The sequence below is a fragment of the Lactuca saligna genome, chromosome 3 (assembly GCF_052625555.1).
Source record: "Lactuca saligna cultivar CGN05327 chromosome 3, ASM5262555v1, whole genome shotgun sequence".
Taxonomy (NCBI): Eukaryota; Viridiplantae; Streptophyta; class Magnoliopsida; order Asterales; family Asteraceae; genus Lactuca; species Lactuca saligna.
In genome coordinates, this window is record NC_136419.1 from 173,722,795 (window position 1) to 173,741,932 (window position 19,138).

Genomic DNA, 19,138 nt, shown 5'->3' on the forward strand with positions numbered 1-19,138 from the left:
AGACACTACTTATACGGGACGAAGAGTGTGGTGTTCACTGATCATAAAAGTCTTCAACACATACTGAACCAAAAAGAACTCAACATGAGGCAGCGTCGATGGGTCGAGCTACTTAACGATTACGAATGTGAAATTAGATATCACCCGGGAAAAGCCAACGTAGTAGCAGACGCACTGAGTAGGAAGGAGTATACTGGTCGAAAGACCAAGTTGTTGGTGATGACTATCCATTCGCATCTATCCACACAGATCAAAGAGGCTCAGCTGGAAGCCTTAAAGCCTGAGAACGTGATGGGAGAATCCCTGCGCGGAATGGATAAAAGTCTAGAGGTTAAGGGTGACGGAGCCTACTACTTCATGGACCGAATCTGGACTCCACGCCATGGAGGTTTTAGAGACTTGGTTATGAGAGAAACACATAACACTCGCTACTCCGTCCACCCGGGTTCAGATAAGATGTATCTGGACCTAAGTAAGTGCCTTACTTGTGCGAAGGTCAAAGTTGAATATCAAAAGCCATCAAGACTCCTCCAACAACCTGAGATACCAGAATGGAAATGGGAGCGGATCACAATGGACTTTATAACCAAACTTCCCAAGACAACGGGTGGATTAGATACCATTTGGGTCATTGTTGACAGGTTGACCAAGTCCGCACACTTCCTACCCATCAAAGAAGCGGACAAGATGGAGAAACTCACTAGAACATACATTAAAGAAATAGTACGACTACATGGCGTCCCTATATCTATTATCTCAGACAGAGATAGTAGATTCACCTCTAGGTTTTGGCACTCGTTGCAAAAGGCACTAGGGACGAGGCTGGACATGAGTAGAGCCTACCATCCGCAGACCGACGGACAAAGTGAGAGGACGATCCAAACCTTAGAAGATATGCTGCGAGCTTGTGTGATTGACTTCGGCAAATCATGGGACACACACTTACATGTTGTGGAGTTTTCTTATAATAATAGTTATCATACGAGCATCAAGGCAGCCCCATTCGAAGCCCTCTACGGCCGTAAGTGCAGATCCCCTCTGTGCTGGGCTGAGGTGGGTGACACTCAGCTAGCTAAAGGAAGAGTTCCTGATAACGCCCTCACTGGTCCGGAAATCATTCGAGAGACGACCGAGAAGATTGTACAGATACGTTAACGACTAAAAGCCGCTAGGGATCGACAGAAAAGCTACGCCAACAAACGAAGAAAACCCTTGGAATTCCAGGTGGGAGATCGAGTACTGTTGAAGGTCTCGCCCTGGAAGGGCACGATAGGCTTTGGAAAGCATGGAAAGCTGAACCCAAGGTACATAGGGCCATTTGAGATTCTCGCCAGAATCGGCCCCGTAGCTTATAAACTCAACTTACCCCACGAGCTAAGTAACATACATCCTACCTTCCACGTCTCAAGCTTGAAGAAATGTCTGTCTGACGAGACTCTCGTGATCCCCCTCGACGAAATCAAGGTCAATGAGAGCCTCAACTTCGTGGAAGAACCTACGGAGATTATGGATCGGGAAGTAAAACGAACGAAACAAAGCCGTATCCCAATTGTGAAAGTTCGGTGGAACGCCAAACGAGGACCGGAATTCACTTGGGAGCGTGAAGACCAAATGAAACTCTAATATCCCCATCCCTTCACTTAGTAGTACTGTAATTCTTATCTGTATGAATTCTAAATTTCGGGACGAAATTCCCCTAATGGGGGGATGATGTGACAACCCCAAATATATTGCCGTTACAAACCCCATTTTCACTAACGGAATGCGTCACTATATGTATTTTCTGTAATGTTTGGAGTCCTCAATAAACAAATATCTAGTTATTTATATGTCCCGATATTATCATGAGTAATTATAACTTGTAAATGTTAACCCCGTTTAACTAAATAGAGTTATATTACTTTTCAACCACTTCACCCGGGTAAAAAGCTTTAACCCCGTTAAACTTTAGCATCGGATAGCCGTGTACTGGGTGCAATACCCGAGACATATATAAACAAATGGACACTACATTGGAACTCTTTTACCACACCTTCACTCTCTCTCACTACTTTCTCTCTCTAGACCCGAAACCGACCCCAAATCCGCAAATTCCAGCCTCCAAACGTAAGGACTCATTCCCTATCTTATTCTAAACATACTTCATTGTATTTAGATGCTAAAAATCATGGAAATCAAGGAACAAAAAGGATTTTATGGCCTAAGAAGCCCCTTAGGCCGTAAACACCTAAAAACATGCCAAAAGCCTCATTTTTCCTTCCTTTAAGTTTATGGACTAATTAAGAGATATACCTAGGAGAGTTTGGACATTAAAACACAAGAGTTTGAAGCTTAAAAAGGAGTTTACGGCCCAAACTTATGCTTAGGCCGTAAACACCCCAAAAACCCTTGTTAAAAGCCCCAAAAACTTATCTAGGGCATGTAAGGAATTTAACTAAGGCCCTAGGAAGTGTGTTGTACCTTTAAACATCCATTTTGAGGGATTAAATGGAGTTTAAGGCCCAAGCACAAGTCTTGGCCGTAAACTCCCCAAAATGTCACAAAATGAGGGTTTAATCCCTCCATATTAGTTCAAGACACTTACTATTAAATTAAGGAAGTGAAATAAGGCCTTAAACTTCCATTTTGGAAGACCACATGAGTTTACGGCCAAGCCTAGGGAGATTACAGCCGTAAACTCCCAAGGAGTGGCCTTTGGGCCATAAACTCCAAGGGAGTGAGCTCATGGACCCTCTTGTAAATCTTTCTTGGCCTTATACCACTCCCGGGAACCCCTTCTAGGCCCTAAAACCCCGAATTGTGCTAGAATACCTAAATACTTAAATGGAATGCATAAAATGATTAATTTCTTGTAAAAAACATATTTTCATATGACATTAGGGTCCTAAAAGGTGCACAAGTCATTATTTGGAACAAAACGCTCAACCGACACTTTTACCCGATTTACCCGATTCACTCGATTTACGCGATTTCAGGTGAGTTCATACCCCTTTAATGAACCTTTCAAATGTTTTATATGTTTTAGGGGGGAGATACAAGTTGAATATACATGTTTATGAAAAGTTATACAAGGCAGTTAATCATGTTACAGAATTAATCACATGTGATTCACCACCTGTAGTTCAAATCACATGTGATTTATCACTATGCCTTATAAATCAATCATTTGTTTTCAAAACTATTTTGGATAAACAAAAAAGTTTTAAATGTTTCTTTTGTACAATACTTTTATTTAATAAATCTCCTTATAAAAATTTAACCACACTGATATATATATATATATATATATATATATATATATATATATATATATATATAAGTAAGACTTGAAGGACTTAGGACCGATAGCTCACCTTATTTCCAGTTCTTGTTTGATTGTGGGCTTGGGGTAGTGGTTATCCGTCCGACTGTCGTTGATTTCTTAGTTATATATCTCGTATATTAGTACGGATTACGAGTACTTCTTATTTCATTAGATGCCTAAATCACTAACCTGACTAGAACCACACACACTAAGTTAACTATAATAGGTATAGTTAAGGTCTCTATCCCTGGTTTTAACTACTACTCTACACTACTATAATTCTCTCTATTATGAAACTATACACTAATAAGAGAATACAATACGAGTTATACAAAAGACTACTCCACTATAATACAAGAGAAATTACTAATCATGAGGTAACTCATTAACCCACTACGAGATACTCTATTCGCTACGCACTACGCCCGAGATTTTCCGATAGGAAGACGACACTATATGTATAGATCTATACGGGGCAGACGCTATTACATCCCGACTGATAATTTCAGTCCGAGCCGCACAGGTCCAGGGATGCCTTTACTCCACTACACTGTACATGACCGGGAAGGTCATGGGGGCCCGCTATTACTCACACTATTAGTAACATACAAGAAATACACTATAACCGCACTAAAATACTAAACAAAGGATAAAGTTAATATCCCGAAGTAAACAAGTATCTAATACTAAAGGAAGTTGCACCACTATTATTTACTTCAAGTATAACTTACCATATTGCTTTACTTATTTGTGAGTCACTATTATACATCCACGATAAATGGTTTTCAAAGATGAAAATGACATATTTCTTAAAGGTTTTCACTTACTATCCCTTTCTGGAAAATATAGGATTTTCTAGGTTTTACTACTACTTATGACTGTAAATTTCAGCTTTCATACTATCGGTTCTAATGATTTTTATATAAAAACACACACTAAACTCTTATGAACTCACCAGTTTTATGCTGATATTCTTTTCAAAATAACTTGTATCTTCAGGTCAAAGATAGACAGGTACGAATGCAACATTTTTGGAGAAGATGGAGCATGCAAGACCCATCTCTTATCTTTGTTTACTTTTGGTGTTTGTTGAACATTACAAAACACACTTGTAAATACACTCATTATGTAAACGAAATGGTTGTATATTTCTTGCTTTTACTATTATGCAATTGTGATAATACCGTACACTACGTCCTCCACCCCGAAATGTATTCCGCCGTTATCGGTTTTGGGGTGTGACAAGGATCAACATAAGTCAAGACCGAAAGCCACAATCCACACTGAAAATGAGCTAGACCGAAAGCCAAGAAGTGCAAGTCTTAGCTGGACTGAAAGCCGTCGACTGGCTTGACCGAAAACGGCTCAGGTTGGACCGAAAGCTAATTAAACCGGCTCGACCGAAAATGGCTTGGCATGGACCAAAATCCATTTTTGACCGAAAGCTCCGACAGATAACCTTTTTGCGATTTCCCGATGATTTGACGGCTGATTTCTGAAATTAAATGCACAGTAGAGATCGGAATTACCATACCTTTGAAGATTTGAGATCGATTTAACAGAATAACACAACAAGTTTTTTCGAGTTTGAGAGAGAGAGAAAGGTTTTTTTGGTAGGCTGTGGAAGAATGAGAACCGAAATCTGATTTTCTTTAACTTTATATACCGTGTTCAAAACCCAGATCAAACCCAGTTCCAACCGATAATGGGTTGTAGCCTTTTATTCGAATTAAATGGTCCAATAGCCAACATCTTTTATTTAAAAATAATACTCTTTGAGAATTAATTCCGAAAAAACATAAAATAAAATAAAATAAAACAAAACTAAAATAAAATTTCTAAGATATAAAAATCCTTAAAATAAAATAAAATAAAAAATAAAAAATAAAAATGAAAATAAAATAGAACTAAAATTATAAATGATTTGATTTTAATTCAGCCCTAAAATTAATCCTTTGAATTCAATGAATAATTTTCAAGATTTGAGATCATAGTTCTTGGACAATCATTTTCCATTTATCAGTCCCTCTTGCTTCATGAATGGATCTGACCGATCGTCAGTATTGTGGTTCACTTAAATACGAAAAATTATGACAACTTTTGGACATGCTATAAGTGACAGGGCAATTTGATCCTATGTTCCTAGATAAACTCCCTAAGGACCATTTATCTGACGATGATCAAGGGTATTGTTGTCCACCTAAATTGAGCAGCGAGATCTACAGACAATCTTGAATTGTTTAATTTTAGATGTACTAGAACGTGTTTCCCGCTTCCAGATATACCCCAATAATCAAGAACTTCCAAGATACTCCTTACTTTAGGTGAGCAGACTATTATTCATAGAGAGGATAGATTTAAATTATTATTAATTATAGTTATTAGAGGGATTGAGAAGTAGAAGGTTGCATATGCTGTGTACCAGGTCGGATTGTTAATCACACAAAGGAGACAACATATGGCTAGTAGATAAGAAGAATTTCATAGATATTATATGAAGAGAAATAGATTTGCATATGTTGCAGTCCAGGTCGGATCTCTTCCAATCACGTAGAGGAGGAAACATATGACTGACAGTAAGAAAGAAAGAAAATAATTTTCTACAGACCTACTTTATCGGAAATCCCCAGTCGCCCTATCAATACCGGAATTAAGGACATAATCCGTACATCAAGGAAAAGTAAAACCACAGTTCTAGATACGGGTTCTTTAGTGTGACTGGTGGATTCTCATGTATATCTCCGTGCTCAACCTACCCAAGCATCATATTGTCAGGTTAAATGGAACTATGTAGGTCAAGAATTATCAAGTCATCTAATTCCTTAAGTTCAACTGCACCTAGTCAAGTCCATTTAAATCCTTCGTGCCTACCAGCGCATCGAACACAGAACCAAGACAATTCAGCTTTGGTACTTTACACAGACTCAGATTGCCTGTTATCACTTGTTGCTATCACTTCCCAATACATATCATTGAACACAAATATTTTTAATTTGTTTTTTTTTTCTAATATTTTTGGATTTTTTGATTTTCTAATGTTTTGTTTTTTGGATTTTTAAAATTTTTTTTTATTGTTTTCGGATTTTCTAATTATTTCTCCCCCCTAAATTTGTGCATGGGTGAGAATGAAATTAAAATGCGCAAATTTAAACTATCCTAGGCAAAAAATAATCCTCGAAGTGAATCATTTTCAAAAGATTGACCAGCACATCAAATTGAGCTTTGTTGAACGGCTTGGTAAACATGTCCACCACATTATTAGTAGTGGGGACCTGGTCTAGCCGAATGAGCAAGTGCTCATAACAATCTCGGATAAAATGCACTTTGATATCAATGTGCTTGGTCTTTGAGTGCTGGACCGGATTTTTAGCTATTTGGATTGCAACCTCCTTATCACAAAATATAGGTGTTTCTTGAAAATTCAAATCGTAGTCCAACAACTGATGTTGGATCCATATTACTTGAGAACAACAGGTAGATGCAACTACATATTTCGCTTCTGCTGGTGAGGTTGAGACGGTATGCTACTTGTTGCACTGCCCTGAGACCAGTCTATCTCCCAGAAATTGGCATCCTCCTGAAGTCGATTTTCTATCAAGCTCGCGATCCGATCATAGATCAATAGTACGTCTGATCTACAGATCCGCCTTCAAGATCAGGAGCCAGTAAAGGTCTCTCCGCCATGGGTGTAAGAGCAGGTTTCGCATCTCGGAACCCGAACTTCTCCAGCATATCATCCATGTACTTTGCTTGGTGAATAAGGATTCCGGTTGAAGATTGTTTAACCTGAAGCCCCAAAAACATGGTCATTTCCCCAAGCGAACTCATCTTGAACCGCTTCTTCATCACGTCTTCGAACTCATTGCAAAGCTGTTGGCTTGTCGAACTGAAAATAATGTCGTCCACATAGATTTGAACAAGAATTTGATCCGAACCGACATGTTTGATAAATATGGTCTGATCAATGGTGCCTAGGGAATATCCGTGATTGAGCAGATGCTGATTTAGGGTAGCATACCAAGCTCTACGAGCTTGATGCAACCCATACAAAGCTTTCTCTAACTTGTAGACATGGTTGGGAAGCTTTGAGTTAACAAAATTGGGAGGTTGGTCAACATAAATCTCCTCCTTGACCTTGCCATACAAGAAAGCCGTCTTGATGTCCATTTGGTATACGGTAAAGTTCATATAGGAAGCGTATGCGAGGAAGATACGAATAGCCTCCAAGCGCGCCACTGGAGCATAAACCTTCGTATAATCAAGACCCCCAATTTACCGAAACCCGCGAACCACTAATCTCTCCTTGTTGTGCACAATGACACCCGAGTCATCTTGCTTGTTCCGAAAGACCCATCTGGTATCAAGAGACTTCTTTCCCTTTCGCAGCTCCACCAACTTCCAAACTCCGAGCTTCTCAAACTGATTGAGTTCATCATGCATGGCGTCACCTCAGCTGGGCTCATTCAGATCCATTTTGACATTCTTGGGCTCTGTCTGAGAAATAAAGCAAGAGTAGAGGCATACATTGACATCTCCACTTTGACTTCAAGTTTGAACACCATTGCCCAGTTTCCCAATGACGTTCTCTATAGGATGGTCGCGCTGAATGCGTGCAGGGATCTCATAGTTGATGTCATTGATAGAGACAGGAAGATTACGGATCTTAACCTTTCCGTCATTTGCTATATGATCAATGGTATATGAACTAGGTTCGTTTGTCGGATCTACTACAAACTCTTCAGCAATGCTTTCCGGAAAGAGAAGTTCCATCAGATTTGAAGTTATAGTCGAGGTCTCTTGGTTCATGAACTCTCTTTCCACCAGAGTTAAAGGAGTAGCAATAGCATCAGAAGAAGGTTGTTGAGGGGAGGACGCAGAAGAATCAGCTTAAGCAAAGGACACTGTTGGAGGATCAGAAGAAACCAGTAGTGGTCTGTAGACAACTTCGTCATCCTGGTCTTCAATAAAAATCTTCGAATTAGATGTAGACCCTACTTGATTATCCGACGATACATTGAATGATTTGAAGAAAGATGTGTAATCAAATAACCAATGTGGACCCACTCTAGCGTGTGTCTCATTCTCTTCAAGCCAAAGAACATCGAAAGACTCCAGAATCTGTTTTATCTTCTTGTTATAAACCCTGTACGCAGTACGAGCAACATATCTGACAAAATAAAAGTCATCGGCTTTTGCATCAAATTTGGGGTTGGACTCAGAGTGAAGAAGGGTGCAAGGGCAGCCAAATACTCTGAAATGACTGACAGATGGTTGGTGTCCGTATAGAATTTCATATGGTGTTTTTATTTTGGCTTTGTTGATCAACACGTGATTCTGAACGTAACACGCCGTGTTAATCGCCTCTGGCCAAAAGAACACAGGAAGTTTGGAGTCACAAAGCATCGTCCTTGCGGCGTCTTTAAGAGTTCGATTCCTACGTTTGGTAACACTGTTTTATTGTAGCATGCGAATAGAACTGAATTAACGCACAATCCCTTTCTTAGATCAAAAGTGGTCAAGAATAGGGTTCTTGAACTCTGTTCCATTATCAGTATGCAACGCTTTCACTCGGTTGTTGGTCTAATTCTCGATCATCACAATGAACTTCTTGTTGAGGTCAACGATCCCAACTTTGTTGGACAAAAAGAAAACCCAAGTGAACGGAGAGTAGTCGTCTATGACAACAAGGCAGTATGAATTGCGATTGATGTTGAGAACGTTAATCGGACCAAATAAATCCATATGTAACAACTCGAGCACTTGACTAATGGAGTTGATCTGCTTTGGAAAGTGTAGTTTCCGATGATGTTTTCCTTGAGCACATGAAACGCATTTTTCAAAAGTAATGAAATCTCTAATAGGTAAACCTCGGACCAGTTCATTCTTTGCAAGACGATTCATATTCTTTACATTAGCGTGACCGAGACGACGATGCCACAACATTGCATTTTGTTCTGAGACTTTGGAGAACAGGCAAGTGACTTCGTCGGGGATATTGCTGTTCATGTCTATGATCTAGGCATTCCCATCCCGCTTAGATTTTACAAGAATCCACTCTTCTGTAATGACAATGCCTGTCTTTAAGATCAAACATTCTCAAAACTGAGCACTCTGTTTTTTACTGTTCCTTTCTGAGTTATTTTTCCACCTTCACCGCCCGCAAACGATACATAGCCCCCATTAAATGTTTGAATATCATGCAGTTGGAAGATATATCATGTCATGTGCTGGGAACAGCCACTATCAACATACCAAGGTCTGATGATATTCCTCCGCAACTATCCCTGCAAGATGACCGGAATCATTTAGATTTAGGAACCAAGGTCATCATAGTCCTGGGTTGACCCTTCCCTTTCACGGATTTTTCATTTGATTCTTTCCTTTCATTAGATTTAGAGGTAAATGGTGGCTGATCTGAATTTAATTTTGGTATCCACTGAAAGTTAGGTTTTGAAAGTTTGTTAGTTTGCTTCGAGCCGGTGGATTTTCTACTCGAAGAGTTTGAAGATCCGGTCCTGCTCTTTGACAAAATCGACTTAGGCTTAGCCTGAGTTGATTTTGGCAAACTATTGTTGAATTTATGGAAAACCTATTTATTCTTTTGAAACTTTGCCATTTTCTTGTTTGGATTAGTGTTCAAGTCACCATTTCGAGAACGAGTTATGGAGAACTTTCTAGTTAAAGATCATCCCCGAAATTCATTCTCTCCTCTTTTAGATGTGTAAGATACAAACATCCGATTCAAACAGTTTCTTGCAATGTGTCCAGCAGTGCCACAGTTAAAACATATTTGTTTATTATCAATGGTTTTGGCACTGCTATTGACAGATTTCTTCCTTTCATTTTTATTTCTAACACTTTCACACTTGCAAGAACCATCACGGTATTTTGAAATATATGTAGAAGGTGTAGAAACATTCAAATCAGATTTAGCAATTTTATCAGAAACAACACCATGATTATCAGAATTATCAGTCTGAAATAATATACCGCTAGAAATAAAAACGTTAGTGTTTGAGTTGAACACATACTCATCACAAAATTCAACACCAAATTTAGACATAGGATTATTTAACTCAAACTTTTCAGCTTCATCCTCCCCTGAACTACTAACACATCTGCACTGAAGGTAGAAATGTTAGTATGTAAAATCTTATTATTAGACTGCATTGCTTGCTCAGAAGCTGACTTTCCATATACCATATGAGGTTCTCTGTTAATTTCTTCTTGAGACAAGGGAATAGCAGTGTAATTATGATTGAAGGGAGGGAGGGGCACTCTCAAATCCTAGTCCAACTTTTATCTGATTTCCATGAGTAATATGTCTCCAGTGCATTTTTCCTTCGATCATTTTAGAAATAGTTTCACTTGACCCATCGTAGTTTTTTAAAATTAAATTCAGCATTTTCAAAACGATTTTTCAATGTGTCAAGTTCCGCGGTTACATCAGCAAATTTTCTTTTGAGATGATCATAGTTCTCACATTTGTTGCTGTAATCCTCTTGCAACTTCTTAAAGTCCTTGGTTTTATTTTATAATTGAGTCTTTAAGGGCTTTTGATTTTTCCTAAGTGTGTATCCCTCATATTTAAGGTCCTCATTCTCTCTTTTGATTATTTCAATTTGATCTCTAAAAAATTTAATAGTTTTAATACAAGACTGATAGCAACCAAATTCACTAACCTCAGGTTTGATGGGTTTTGGAGTGGTTTGCACCATGAATGAAAACTGAAGATTCATCATCTCTTCCTCTAGATCTTTCTCTGTTTCTTCTCCCATTTCATTCTTGATTTGAGCAAGATGTGCAATTTTAGGTCCCGAAATGTTTAGGGCCTGAATTTGATCTTCCCAACTAAAGGATTGGGCCAACATCGCTAAGTTAGCAGACTGATTGCTTGAAGACGATCCTTTGTTAACATAAGTCACTGGTACCATGGTTCGCTCTGAATTCTCTTTTCGATCTGGTTTTGGACATTCCCTTGCAAAATGTACAGGCTCATGACAATTGTAACATTGCAATTTTCCCTTACTAAATCCCATTTTCTTGTTGGAATTTACACTCCAATTGTTCTTTCCTATTTTCTTGGAGAATTGCTTGGCCCTGAAAACCACCATGGCCATTTGCTAAGTATTGTCCATCTCCTCCACATCCTCAGGATGGATCTGGTCGAGGTTTGTGAATAAGAGTTTTGGAGAGGGTTCTCTAGATACAAAAGCATTGTAGCAGTTCACTAAACCAGTGGTAAGAGCCATATTTTCTTCCTTTTCATTTGCAGATGAACCTTGTAAACTAATTCCATGAGATTGAACTGAAACAGTTGTGGAGGACCCAACACTAGAACGACCTTGTTGTGTTAATTTTTAAGTTAGAGAGACTTGAGTTTTTTGCATTTGAGGTATGGTGTATGGGATGGTTTGATGAGTAGTAAAGCTTGAGAAAGCAGTGTTATTGTTGTTTTGAATTCCAAGATTAGTTGTGGAGTATGAATTGACATGGTTGATCTCTCTTTGTTTATTATCAAGATCGCAAGCCTTGATTATCGCCATTGTTTCGGCTAAGCTTGATCGGTTCAGGTCTTTAGTCTTCTCAATCATTGATACATTCATATCCTAGGATTTTGGAAGAGAATTTAGCAACTTTTTGTTGATCTCCGATCTTGTAACCATCACACCAGCAGAGCTCATTTCTATGGTGAGTGTGATAAAACTTTGAAATTGATTTTCCAGTGTTTCTCCCAAGACATAGTTGAACATATTGAATTTTTGTCGCAACATGTCTTGGCAACTTTGTTTCATGTCTTTGTTACCTTCATAGACTTCTATCAGTGCTTCCCACAGTGCCTTTGCTGATGTATACTCACGAAATCCTTGAGCAATCTCCAGAGACAATGCCATGGTAAGTGTAGCAAGTGCCTTTTCTTGCTCCATGACTCTTTCAAAATCGTCATCAGTGTAGTTTTCAACCTTTTTGTCAGCTACAGTGCCATCTTCTAGAGTTGTTGTAATGCGAATCGGACCTCTTAAAATACTTCTCCAAATCTTGCAATCCTTCATCTTGATATATTTTTCAATTCGACGTTTCCATTCATGAAGTCCTTCTGCTGATAGCAATCGGGGAATTCGAGTAGTAGTCCCCATAATTGCATCTAATTCTTGATGAGCAATCATGCTTTGAGATTCCATTTTTTTAATTAATTTTTTTTAAGAAAATTAAATTGAATGATCAAAAACAGATTTTTCGGTTTAGAAACTAGACCGAAAACAAGAATCAAATAACTTTTCGGTTTCTAAGTAATTTCGGCTTCTACTTGTATTTTCGGTTTCTGAAGACTGATAAAAGGATTTTGATTTTTGAAGGTTGATGGAGGGTTTTCGGTTTCTGAAAATTGATGAAAGGATTTCGTTTTATGAAGGTTGATGGAGGGTTTTCAATTTCTGAAGATTGATGAAAGGATTTCGGTTTATCAAGGTTGTTTGGATTTTTGATTTCTAAAGGATGAATAAGAGTGGTTTTCGGTTAATGAAGATGAACTAGAAAACTAATGATTTCGCAATGAAAATGTTGATTCTCGATATGATTTCAGATGAATACACAGCAAAAACTTCTAAAAATGCTTCCAAATGCACAAATCTGAACAGAATAAGATGAAGATGAGTTCTCGATTTCTGAAGATAAACCAAAAACTATGATAATCCTAGCACAAATTCAAATCTGATGCAGATCTTGATTCAAACAGCAATCCAATCTTCGAACTGGAGCAGATTTCAAACAAAATTTCAATGAACCGAAAGCTAAAACACGATTGATTGACACTAGATTCGCTCTGATACCAATTGTTAGGTCCCAAATCCGTAGGATCCATTTAATGATCATTCAATTGTAATACAAATGGAGAAGAAGAAGAACATTAATGAACCAAGCTTGCATACATTCAATCAAAGAAGTGTCGGATACAACTTGGAACTGACCGAAAACATACTTGCTCACACACACTACATATGACAACCTGACAGCTTAAGGATACAACAAATAAGACTGAAAACAAGTTTTTGGTCAAAGAGGTTTGACCGAAAACCTACCTGGAGCAAAAACTCATCTAGACACAAGACTAATCCAAAACACAATAGCAAAGAACGTAATCCTTCCATGCATTGATGCCTAGCCCAAACCATATACATTGATCCTTCAATCACCCAGGAGATCCTTATTTCCCTAATAAGGGAAATAATGGATGGTTGGAAGAGCCAGAGGAGGAACCTAGAGAGGACCTTGCAGTGGGTCAGGAGGCAGGACTCGGAGTGGAGCCGGAAGAGAATATGGAGACTGATTACGATTTTGGGGAGTCCGATGAAATTATGGAAGAAGAGGGAAACACTGATGAAGTTTCTAGCGAGCCTCCCACTCTGGAGATAGTACAGGAGCGCATTTGTGATACCACATGATCCTATCGATCGGACTCAGGCCTTAGAGGAGGAGGTTGCAACTCTTCAGCAACAATTGATGGCAGCAGAGGAACGAGCCGCATGGGCTAAAAAAGACAAGGAAAAAATTACCAGGGAGATAACCGAGATGGCAAGCCTTGTGGCACAACATTTCGACATATGAATACGCCACCCAACCCATCTCGTCGCAATTAGGATCAGCAGTGTCTCTTACTAGTAATATGTATTTGCTCTCCATCACTATATGTACCATCGATCTTATGTTTAAGTGATCACACTAGACATAGGGCCGTCATGCTGACAGATCATATGTTTCCTATGTGTTGTATGCCTTTTTGGTAAATTTTCATGTATTAAAAACGATTATTATTAATGGAAATGCTCTATGTTTTATCGTGACATTGTTATCTACTATGTGTTTTACTTTCCTATTTTATGTTAATAAATGGAATTACTTAGATGCATAAATCGAATCGCCGAGTCAGTGGCATTCTAATCTGGGAATGCAATGTATACTCATCCTCTCTCTGTTGCATGACAGAAAGATGCCTCAAAGGCCAAACCGTGGGAACAACACGACATCAACGCCACTAGAGATAAACTCAGTCGCATTCCAAGCAGCAGTTTCCACCACGGTCACTGCAGCGCTTGTGCATATTCACAACGGGAGCAACGGAGAAGGAAACGGGCAGGGAACCGGAAGCACCAATCAAGGAACAAACCAAGGAACCGTAAGAACCTGCACCTACAAGGATTTCACCAACACCAAACCTCGAACCTTCATGGCACGGGAGGCGTATTAACCCTCAAATAATGGATTGAGAATGTGGAATCAGTGTTTGAAATTTGCGGATGTCTGGATGAGTCTAAGGTTAATTTTGCGGCCTGCATGTTTGTTGATCAAGCCCTCTCCTGGTGGAATGGTCACATAGAGGCCATGACTCTCTCGGTGGAGAACGTGATACCATGGGAGGAACTTAAGGAGATGTTGTTAGCTAAGTATTGTTCCAAGAGGGAAATTCATAATTTGGAACAAGAACTATGGAACCTCACGGTTCAAAACTCTGACATTGATGCATACATAATGAGGTTTAGCGAGTTGTCTCTTTACTGTCTCGAGATTATCACATCTGAAGAGAAGAAGATCGAGAGATTTATCTGGGGATTTACTGCGCCAATCCATGGAAATGTAATTGTAGCAAACCCGACCACGTATGATAGCGCAAAGAGGCTAGCCAAGAAATTGTATGATCATGGAAACAAAAGGCGCGCCAAAGTAGGAGAAGCGGAAGTTAAGAAAGAAGGGGAAAAACAACAAGCGGAAAGGAAAACAAAATTTTGAATCTTCAAAGAAACAACAAACCATGACTATCCATGCTGCTATTCAAGCTATCACCACACCACATGCTCCAGCCTCATCCACGCAAAATAACTCAAAGCAATACTCAGGGTACCTACCCAAGTGCAGCAAATGAAATTTCCACCATCATGGAGAATGTAGAGAGATGCACTACACGAGCTGCAACTGAAAGGGTAACACTGCCAGATTCTGTAGAACTCATCCCCAACAAAACCAACAGTCGTCCAAAAACAACAACAACAACAACAACCGCAACAACAGTAACAAAAAAAACACCGGAGCCAAATACGCCTGCTATGGGTGTGGGGAAACTGGGCATTTCCGGTGCAACTTCCCCAAAGCAAATAATCAGGCGGCAGGAGCAGCAGGAAGGGTGTTGACCATGGGTCAAGGTGAAGCGATACAGGACCCCGCAGTTGTTACTGGTACGTTCCTACTTAACAACTCGTACGCATGCATCTTATTTGATAGTGCGGCAGAACGAAGTTTTGCTAGTAATAAATTCAAACACTTGCTAAATCAACAACTCCAAAAGCTCAACAAACCTTTCATTGTGGAAATGGCTAATGGGAAAACAAAAACAACCAAAGACATCTATGTAAGGTGCACATTAACACTAAAAATCACTCCTTTCAAATAGACTTGATGCCCGTGAATATTATGTGTTGTGAGAAGGTCGTTTGCCTTCACCTCCCCAATCATGAAACCCTAATAATCTATGGCGATAAACTCGGCGCCAACCTTTACCTTATCTCATGAATCAAGGCACAAAAGTGCCCACACAAGAAGAATTACACATTCCTTGCTCACGTTGTGTATAAGACCAAAGAAGGAGTACACATTCAAGACATTACAGTGGCATGTGACTTCTCGGATGTATTTCCAGAAGATCTTTCGGGAGTACCCCCAGAAAAGCGAATTGAATTTCGAATAGACCTAATACCAGGAGCCACTCTAATTGCCAAATCACCCTATAGGTTGGCTCCAGCTGAGATGCAGGAATTATCAAGCTAACTGACCGAACTCCTAGATAAAGGATTCATCAGACCAAGCTTCTCACCGTGGGGAGCTCTAGTCCTTTTCGTTAAAAAGAAAGATGGATCCCTCAGGATGTGCATTGAATATAGGGAATTGAATAAGCTCACCATCAAAAATAGGTACCCACTCCCACGAATCGATGATCTATTTGACCACCTTCAAGGAGCTAGTCATTTCTCCAAGATAGATATGAGAACTGGTTATCACCATCTCCGAGTCTGAGAGAAGGATATCCTAAAAAACTCCCTTTCAAACACGATACGGTCATTACGAATTTTTCGTGACTCCCTTCGGTCTAATGAATGCTCCCGCCGCTTTTATGGACCACATGAATAGAGTTTTCTGTCCATTCCTTGACAACTTCATAATCATTTTCATCGATGATATTCTCGTATACTCTTGAAGTAAAGAAAAGCATGGTCAACATCTCTGTCAAATCTTGGAAACCCTGCGAGCTGAAAGGTTGTATGCAAAACTCTCCAAGTGTGAGTTTTGGCTTTGTAGTGTAAACTTTTTGGGCCATGTTGTCATCAAGGAAGGGATTTATGTAGATCCTTCCAAGATCAAAGCCATCGAAAGTTAGGCAATCCCGAAAACACTAATAGAAATCCGACAATTCTTGGGACTCGCAGGCTACTACCGTAGATTCATTCAAAAAATTCCAAGATAGCCAAACCCCTCACCACACTAACACAAAAAGGCTAGGCTTTCAGTTGAGCAGAAAATAATACTCAGATCGTCAGGTGAAAACCTTAACCATAACAATCTAATCCCACTTAACCTCGCAAACCAAGGAAACCCAAACAGATGCGTTGAAGTCAGAGAACATCACAGATGAAATGCTGTGTGGGATGGATAAAAGTCTGGAAGCCAAAGATGATGGAGCATACTATTTCATGAATAGAATCTGGATCCCAAGACTTGGGGGATTTAGAGAAGTAGTCATGAACGAAGCCGACAATACATGATACTCCAAACATCCGAGTTCAGATAAGATGTATCTGGATATCAAGCAACACTATTGGTGGCCAAATATGAAGGCATAGATAGCCACTTACATGGGCAAGTGCCTCACTTGCGCTAAAGTTAAAGTGGAATATCAAAAGACCTAGGGATTATTACAATAGTCGGTGATACCTGAGTCGAAATGGGAAAGGATTACTATAGATTTCATAATCAAATTACCTAAGACGATAGACGGGTTGGATGCTATATGGGTAATTGTTGATAGGTTGACTAAATCCACCAATTTCCTGCCAATAAGGGAATCTTACAAGATGGAAAGATTGACCCGAATCTACATCAAGGAGATCGTGATACTCCATGGAGTACCAGTGTCTATTATCTCGGATTGGGATAGTAGGTTCACTTCAAGATTTTGGCAATCTCTTCAGAAAGCAATGGGAACATAGCTTGATATGAGCACTACTTACCACCCTCAAACTGACGGTCAAAGTGAACGAAGCATCCAAACACTTGAGGACATGCTCGGAGCCTGTGTGATTAACTTCGGCAAGTCATGGGATGCCCACTTGCCTCTTATTAAATTCTCATATACCAATAGTTATCATACAACCATCAAGGTTGCTCCTTTCAAGGCTCTTTATGGTCGTAAATGAAGATCTCCTCTATGATGGGCTGAGGTGGGTGACACCCAAGTAGTAAAAGGGCAATCACCATCCCGTATTCTCACAGGACCAGAAATCATTCGTGAAACGACCGAAAAGATAATCCAAATCAATGCTCGACTTCAAGCATCGCAAGACCGATAGAAGAGTTATGCTGACAAGCGACAAAATCCATTAGAATTCCAAGTCGGGGATATGGTGTTATTGAAGGTATCTCCCTGGAAAGGGATGATCTACTTTGGGAAACAGTGAAAATTGAACCCGTGATATATTGGACCGTTCGAGATTCTTCCCCGGATTGGTCCAGTGGCTTATAAGTTGCAGCTACCTACCAAGCTCTGCAATGTACACCCCATGTTCCACGTCTCAAATTTGAATAAGTGTTTATCTGATGAAACCCTTTTCATTCTATTAGAAGATATTGAGATAAACGAGTATCTTTTGTTTGTAGAAGAACCAATTGAGATATTGGATAAGGAGGTGAAGCGTACGAAGCAGAGCCGCATTCCAAATGTGAAGGTTCATTGGAACGCTAAGCGTGGACCGGAATTCACATGGGAACGCGAAGATCAGATGATGCAGAAGTACCCTCACCTATTCTCTCGTTCGTGAACCTATCTTTCGAAAGTATTTCGGGACAAAATTCCCTCTAACGGGGGGATAATGTCACAACTGGCAATTTATCTTAGAAATTTTGTACTCATGTAAACATTAACTATGATAATCCTTGTAACCCTAACTTGATATATGTATGATGCTCACTCAATGACAACCAATCCCATCAAGATTCATCTGTGAAGTTCAAAACTCTATACAAAGTACTTCAAATAGTCAATTATGATTGAAAACCCTAAAAATCACGGATCAAGTTTCTTATCGACTAGGATTTTTTTATTGGGCCTAATGGGTCGATAAGCTTTCAATTTGACTATTTAGGGCCTAGAATCCTTAATTGAGTTCTAAATGGACCCACATTCATAAAACTTAACATTTTGGGCCATATGGGCCTAAAATGGATTGGTTTACCACCTAATAGACTTCATTGGGCCGTGAACATCAATGAGGGCCCAGTGGGTCGAAAAATATTAATTGGGATTATGAGATTCAAACAAATCCAAAAAGTTGGGACCCAAACCATTTCACCTTCATCTTATCAAACCCATTCTCGGCCCACACTCACACGCACACACACACACACAAACATATATATATATATATATATATGCTTATTTAATAAAAAAAAGAGAGAAAAGAAATGGAAGGAGGATGGATTAGGTTCATGACAACACATAATTAATTAACATATATCTAGAAAATCACATACATCTATGAAGCTTTTTATCATCCATGCAAAAATCACTCATCC

At 39.3% G+C, this 19,138-nt stretch overlaps 1 protein-coding gene across 1 annotated transcript; it reads right to left on the minus strand.

The window, feature by feature from the left end:
• Positions 1–11,913: 11,913 nt before the first annotated feature.
• Positions 11,914–12,486, minus strand: LOC145036174 (uncharacterized). The gene has a single exon (XM_078984640.1). The coding sequence runs from the start codon at positions 12,484–12,486 to the stop codon at positions 11,914–11,916; it is 573 nt and encodes a 190-aa protein (XP_078840766.1).
• Positions 12,487–19,138: the final 6,652 nt, after the last annotated feature.